The sequence below is a fragment of the Miscanthus floridulus genome, chromosome 6, assembly GCF_019320115.1.
Source record: "Miscanthus floridulus cultivar M001 chromosome 6, ASM1932011v1, whole genome shotgun sequence".
Lineage (NCBI taxonomy): Eukaryota > Viridiplantae > Streptophyta > Magnoliopsida > Poales > Poaceae > Miscanthus > Miscanthus floridulus.
The window spans coordinates 78,499,011-78,506,406 of NC_089585.1; the positions used below are offsets into that span (position 1 = coordinate 78,499,011).

The 7,396-nt window shown below is 47.7% G+C and overlaps 1 protein-coding gene across 1 annotated transcript in view; it reads left to right on the forward strand.

Annotated features, from left to right (window-relative positions):
• LOC136456185 (uncharacterized) overlaps window positions 1–6,999 on the forward strand; it is a 31,556-nt gene extending 24,557 nt beyond the window's left edge. The window contains exons 12-19 of the mRNA XM_066455968.1: window positions 4,658–4,761; window positions 4,840–5,005; window positions 5,094–5,216; window positions 5,301–5,383; window positions 5,472–5,613; window positions 5,858–5,887; window positions 6,116–6,186; window positions 6,271–6,999. Coding sequence (XP_066312065.1) covers window positions 4,658–4,761; window positions 4,840–5,005; window positions 5,094–5,216; window positions 5,301–5,383; window positions 5,472–5,613; window positions 5,858–5,887; window positions 6,116–6,186; window positions 6,271–6,874 — 1,323 coding nt within the window. The 3' untranslated portion in view covers window positions 6,875–6,999. The remainder of the gene's footprint in view (window positions 1–4,657; window positions 4,762–4,839; window positions 5,006–5,093; window positions 5,217–5,300; window positions 5,384–5,471; window positions 5,614–5,857; window positions 5,888–6,115; window positions 6,187–6,270) is intronic.
• Window positions 7,000–7,396: the final 397 nt, after the last annotated feature.

Sequence of the window (7,396 nt, forward strand, 5' to 3'; positions counted from 1 at the left end):
GCAGAGGCTAAGGGACTCTTCCTGCAACACTTTGCCGAGGCCCAGCGGCTCAGACTCGCACACGAGGGGTCTCGGCAAAACAAACCCTCCTTCCGAGCGAAAAGGAAGCACGAGGGTCGAATAAAAAGTCGGGTGAATCCCTGACGGCCCTCTCGCTCCGCGCAGAGGCTAAGGGACTCTTCCTGCAACACTTTGCCGAGGCCCAGCGGCTCAGACTCGCACACGAGGGGTCTCGGCAAAACAAACCCTCCTTCCGAGCGAAAAGGAAGCGCGAGGGTCGAATAAAAAATCAGGAGAATCCCTGACGGCCCTCTCGCTCCGCGCAGAGGCTAAGGGACTGTTCCTGCAACACTTTGCCGAGGCCCAGCGGCTCAGACTCGCACACGAGGGGTCTCGGCAAAACAAACCCTCCGTCCGAGCGAAAAGGAAGCGCGAGGGTCGAATAAAAAATCAGGAGAATCCCTGACGGCCCTCTTGCTCCGCGCAGAGGCTAAGGGACTCTTCCTGCGACACTTTGCCGAGACCCAGCGGCTCAGACTCGCACACGAGGGGTCTCGGCAAAACAAACCCTCCTTCCGAGCGAAAAGGAAGCACGAGGGTCGAATAAAAAGTCGGGTGAACCCCTGACGGCCCTCTCGCTCCAGGCGGAGGCTAAGGGGCTCTTCCCGCAGCATCGTCGAGGCCCTGCGATCCGAACTCGCACCCACGGGCCCGGCAAACACAATGTAACTCCCCACTCGAAAGAGAGAAAAGCCCCTGGAGAAGTGAAATCACTCCTCCGGGGCCTCGGGGGCTACACCCGGCGGGTGCGCTCGCGCGCACCCACCGAAACCTCGAAGACGAAACACCATCCCGACAGGAACTATCAAGAGCCAATTCTCGTCAGAACCTCAGGGGGAGTGCCTCCACTCCCCCCAAGGCTCGGGGGCTACTGTCGGATACCGTGAGAAGGGGTACCCCAAGCAAGACCCAAAAAAGCAACTGCTTACACTTCGCAAAGATCGAAACCAGCTAAACGCTGCTGGCCTCGGCCGATTCTCCGACTCGCCCGAGGCTCCAGGGGCCTCGGCCGATTCTCCGACTCGCCCGAGGCCCATCGCCGCAGGCCTCGGCCGATTCTCCGATTCGCCCGAGGCCTCCTCGCTACGGGCCTCGGCCGATTCCCCGTCAAAGGCCTCGGCCAGGCCACCGACCCTCTGTCTCGCGCAAGGCGGGCTCGGCAGCTCTCCGCCACCTCTTCCTTCTCCCATCCCTCTGGCAAAACGTCGTGTCACGACGTCTCAGCCAACTGCTGCCCCTGACAACAGCCGCACGCCCGGCACAGTACAGCAGAATGGCCGATGGGACAGGAGGCAGGACTGGGCAGGGGTTGCCCGCCACTGTACTAACCACCGTGACGCCCGTGCCTCACTATGCTGCCAACTCCTGCACCGAGGACAATGCCGCGTGGGGAGCCACATCTGGGCTACTGTAGCCTCGGAATCAGTACCCGAGGCCAATAACTCCCCCCAAGGACCTCGACAGTTCGCTTCACGGGCTCGGCAGCCTGAGGGTCCATGACCACCGAGCCCCACGCGATGGCTCGGCCTCGGCATAGCCGCTGCCCCCTACGACGTCATTACACGGCAACCCGCACGTCGCCCGCCATGTCCTGCATCAAGCCGTACTGAAGCCCCACGACGCACGAGACCGAGTACGACCAGCATGTCACTTCCGCACGTCCCATCGAGGCGCTCAACCACTCCGATAAATCACACGACGGCGCAGCGCAGCGACGTGCACGTCAGCACCCTGCCATCCACGACGGGACTGTGCGAGGATTACCGGCTACTGTGCTGCCTAAACTCCTGCACCAAGGACGGACACGACGTGGGGAGTCAGAACCGGGCTCCTGTGACCTCGGGGCCAGCGAACCGACCGCTCCGCCCCGCTCGAGACCTCCGATGAGCCTCGGATTCCGCCTCGCCCGAGACTCCCGGTAGGGCCTCGGGCGAACTGGCCATGCTCCGCCTCGCCCGAGGCTGGGCTCGTCCCGCAATCTCGTCACCTCCGCCTCGACAGTCACTCTGGCAGGCTATCGCATCCAATTAATGCACCCAGCTGCCCTCACTACGAAAGCCACGATCGGCAGTATGCCACGACAGGACAACGGTCAGATCGCCTTTTTACCATCCCTTACTGACGATACAGGGCACCGTATCCTGTAGACGCATGTTCGGCACTGTTCCGCCCAAATCAACTATCGGCAATGGCCGCCCAGACCTCACATTGCCACCCGATAAAGGCCTCGGCACAGCAGGCCTCAGCACAGTGGGTCTCGGCCTCAGCGCGATAGGTCTCGACACAGCCTACTACAGCAGCCCCCAGGCCTCGGCATTTCACCAAGTCAACAAAAGTACAAGAGCGCAGCGTGTCGTCAGCCCTGAAGACCATACCGACTAGACATCGACCGGAACTCCCACGACGCCATACTGCTTCAGGGAGCGGAATACGTCAGCAAACAGTAGCCTTCTCATGTATCTCTCGCTCCCTCCTTGTAACTATAAAAGGAGGTAGCCAGGGCCATTTCTAGGGGCAGCAGGAGGAAAAACACACCGATAGAATCACGCACTTCCACGCTGCTTGGAAGCAACGTCCCAAGCAGTTCGCACCACCCTCGCCGAGACCTGGGGCTAGCTCCCTCTCTCACTCAGCTTGTAACCCCCTACCACGAGCACTCCGGTGCAAGGAATACAAGATCGATCTCTCAGACTGGACGTAGGGTCTCGACTGCCCGAACCAGTATAAACCTTGTGTCTCTTTGCATCACCATCCGGGATTAGGAACACGCAGTACAAATTCACTCGTTGGTTGAGGGACCCCCGGTTCCAAAGCACCGACAATAAGATATGACTTCGGCACTACTACTCGGGAGGAGGAAGATATTAGTTTGGAAGGTCAAGTAGTGCCTAGGAAGGATACCTTTCGATATTTAGGATCAATGCTACAGAGAGACGGGGATATTGATGAAGATGTTAGCCATAGAATCAAAGCAGGGTGGATGAAGTGGCACAAAGCATCTGATGTCCTATGTGACAAAAGGGTACCACAGAAGCTAAAAGGCAAGTTTTATAGGACGGCGATTAGACCTGCTATGTTGTATGGTGCAGAATGTTGGCCAACGAAAAGACGACATGTTCAACAGATAAGTGTCGCGGAAATGCGTATGTTGCGTTGGATTTGCGGTCATACAAGAAGGGATCGAGTTCGGAACAATGATATATGTTATAGATTAGGGGTAGCACCAATTGAAGAAAAGCTTGTCCAACACCGGTTGAGATGGTTAGCGGAACGCTCCCCTATCGATGCATTTTGACATCCCACAGCTTCGGCAGATCGCTTAGCCCACCGGTGCGTAGTGGAATCCTAAGCTAGGATAGTAACGTGAAGAGAGGCAGAGGAAGACCGGAGTTGACTTGGGTAGAGGCAATAAAAGGAGACTTCAAAAGATGGAATATACCCAAAGACTTAGCCTTAGATAGGAGTGCTTGGAAAACAGCTATTCACGTGCCTGAATCTTGATTGCTTCTGCTGGGTTTCAACTCTAGCCTACCCCAACTTGTTTGGGACTTAAAGGCCTTGTTGTTGTTGTAATGTTTTGTAACATGTGAAATTAGCTTCAGAGATAGCTAATAATCTTATTCAATTGAAAGGATGTTAGATAGCACAAAGCTATGTATCTAAAAAAGTCAAAACATCTTACAGTTCGGAACGGAGAGAGTAGCTTACAATGTGGATGGACTGATGTGTGTAGAACCATGCTACTGATAGGTATCTTTTGAATCACAGTAGTGCATATTAGATTTTTTATGGTCATAGAAGTTTTTCTGGCATCTCATCTATGAATGTGAGAGAAGCCATTTGTAATGCGGGGTTCTGTGGCTACTGGTATGATCAAGGTCTGTGTCTGTCATAGTGTTATGACCGGCGTCACATATACCAGGCGGAGGCCCATTAGTGGTACAAAGTTGCATTTCATCTAAAGGCTGCCTAGGTCATTTTCTCAGACATCTTAGTAGGCAATCATATTTACAGTTACCAATGATGGTTCAGCAGTTCAGCGGTTGCATCTTAAAGTTTGCTCTGGGTATGTCTGCTTAATGTGATTGATGTTGTTTCTTCTATTTTTAGTTATGCATATAATTGTCCATAAGCTATGTTGGAAGGGAAATGCATTCTATCTGCTTGGGAAGGTTTATTTGGTTGCATCCCAACAACTAACCTTGGTAAGTTAGCTTGCTATCGATTGGTATTAGTTGGTCAAGAAATATGAAAATCAGAGGAAAATCAAATATAGTGGATTCATTGTTTACATTCAGTGGTTCTTCTAGATTAATAAAGATGTTTTTTATTAACTCTATATGAGTTGCTCAGATATGAAGTTTGTTGGTTTATTGGTTATAGAAGCCTGAACCTTGATTGCTTCTGCTGGGTTTCAACTCTAGCCTACCCCAACTTGTTTGGGACTTAAAGGCTTTGTTGTTGTTGTTGTTGAAGTGTGAGTCTGTCTTCCACTAGATGACATTTTATTGGTTTTATTTTGCCCATGTTATTGTGCCTGCCATTTCTTCTGTTCATTTTGGTGCTAAGCTGCATTTAATCTTGTTTTTTTTTTCAGATTGTAGAATTCATCTCTGTGCTGCTTACAATTGGAAGTGAAACTGCTGAAAAAGCGCTAATAAGGCAGTCAGCAATAAAGCGCTCGATTGATTTGTTCTTCGAGTAAGTGTGGATATTATTTTTTGGAACTCTTTTGTTTCTCCTGTCAAAAGCCCCCTTTTTATATTTTTTGTAACACAGGTATCCATATAACAACTTTTTGCACCATCATGTTGAGAATATAATTGTTTCTTGCCTGGAGGGTCAAAGACCTGAAGTTGTTGAGCATGTTCTTCATGAATGTGATATTGTTGGTAAAATTCTTGTTTCAGAAAGGCTCTCATCTTTGTCGACTGAGTCTAATGGGGTAAGTTATCAATACACTGTAACCTTTCTTTAATTTATCCTAGCAACCTAATTCCTTTTTCATCTTCTTGTGTGTCTTCTATGCTCAGCCTACTGTTCCCTCTGAAGGGAAAACCCCTCCAAGAATTGGAAATGTTGGTCACATGACAAGAATAGCCAATAAGCTTATTCAGTTGGGCAACAGTAACAACACAATCCAGGCTCACTTACAGGTTAACTTTCCTTTGACAGATCTTTTGGCTTAGGATATCTGTGGTTTTCTGCTTAGTGTTCGATTATTTCTTTTGTTTTAATAGGAAAATAATGAGTGGATTGAATGGCAAACAAATGTGTTGGTCAAACACAATGAAGTGGAGAATGTTTATCATTGGGCTTGCGGGTATGTTCTGTTTTCTTCTTGTATCTTATATCTGCTATCGGTTGCTTTCGCTTGTCTAAACATTGCTGACATTGCTTTGCTGCAACAGGCGCCCGACATCATTACATGACCGTGGTAGGGACAGTGATGATGATGATTTCCGGGACAGGGATTACGACGTGGCAGCTCTTGCTAATAACTTAAGTCAGGCATTTCGTTATGGGATATACAGCAATGATGACATTGAAGAGGTGATAGCTTTTAGAGTAAATAGCTTGATGCTACTGACATACTTATTTCCCAGCGTCTATTTTTTAATGTATGTCATTGTCCTGAGGGGAATAGATTGGTTCCCCTGTATCTCATATAAGCAAGGCCAATCAGCTGTATGATGATGCTAACCATTTCATGTTTGCTTTTGTAATTCTCTCTTAAATGTATACATTCTAGAGTACTGCTACATATTAGTGATACATGTTGGTTTTGTCAATGCAGGCACAAGGATCACTTGAACGAGATGATGAGGTAATACTTGAGGGCGAACTATGTCTTGTTTATTGCTATCCTGCTCATTTTAGTTGTAACATGCAATGTGATAGCTGCAGTTTCCTGAATATGAAAGATTTTGATGCAATCAGCTTTTTATGTAGAAAGGAGAGACATAATTAACCTGTTCTATTGTTTTTGCTATCGTAGAAAAAGGTTGAACTTCTCCCATATCTTAGTGGACTGTTTTTCTCCATTCTCTTTCAGGATGTGTATTTTGATGATGAATCAGCTGAGGTGGTAATATCTTCTTTGCGTCTGGGAGATGACCAGGACGGGTAATTTGCTATCTTGAAATGTTCTGTCACCCTTAGTTTTTATGTGATGGCTGATAGATTATGCATCTATGTGTTTATAAGCAGCTCCCTCTTTACAAATTCAAACTGGTTCACATTTGATGGAGAGAGAGGCATTGACGACCATTCATCTGCCTCTGTTCCTTCATCATCCCCCAATTCTGAGGAGACTTCACTAGAGACCGAGGAAGCTGATGATGGTAAAGTCATTGGCACCGAGGATGAAATGGAAACAGTATATCTTGGAAATGGTAGTGCCGAGGAGGTAAAAGATGTAGCAGAATGTACTGAACAGCCAAATTGTTGTACTGAGGATGAGCGATTGAAAAATACAGAAGGGATGGATCGGCATCCAGATGCTTCAAATAACGATACCGACATATGTACAAACGAGGCTACCTCTGCTGCAGCAGAATCTTCAGGCCCATCAGTTGAGATCGTGGCAGAGAAAACAGTAGATGAACCATTAGAGGCAGAAAGAACAGTGGATGAACCGGCTGAATCATCTTTGGACAGTTCTGTCTCTGTAGCTTTGCCAGCTCCTGTTAATGGCAGTGAGCCTGCCAATTTGGAAGCTTCTTCTGAACAAGTTGCCCATGACACTGGTGTGCAGCAACCAGTCAAGGAAGCTCCTGCAGAGGATGTTGATGCAAAGAAAACTGTAATATGAGATGTGATGTTATTTCTAGTCTAGCTATTGTTGTAATTTTTTCGGACTCTACATGTGTCAGTTCGACTTGAACACGTTAATTTTTTTTTTATAAAAATTCGTTACTGTATTTGAAGACTGATCTTGATGGACGGCTCCTCGTCTCCACCCCCACGTCCTCTTATATCTCTCTCTCTCTCGGCATTTATTCTAGTTAATCGTGAGTGCGTGGCCGAATTTGCTAAAATTTTAAATTTGAAAACACTTTTTTGTCGCAGACTTTTGGCACCATTTTTTTTTGTTAGAAGGGGTTGTAAAAGCATAAATTTCCTACATTTTTGCTGATTTCTTTCCCGTTAGGTTTTCCTTTTTTGTGTGTGTTTTTTCTTACCACGCATTCTTATTGCCTATTTTTTCTCATATGGTAAACGTTTTTGTTTTCTTTTTCTTACCGTCCGTTCTTATTTCCTATTTTTTTCTTATTATATATAAACGCCAAAACGGAAAACAAATTGAACACCGCTAAGTTGTTAATTAGTTCTG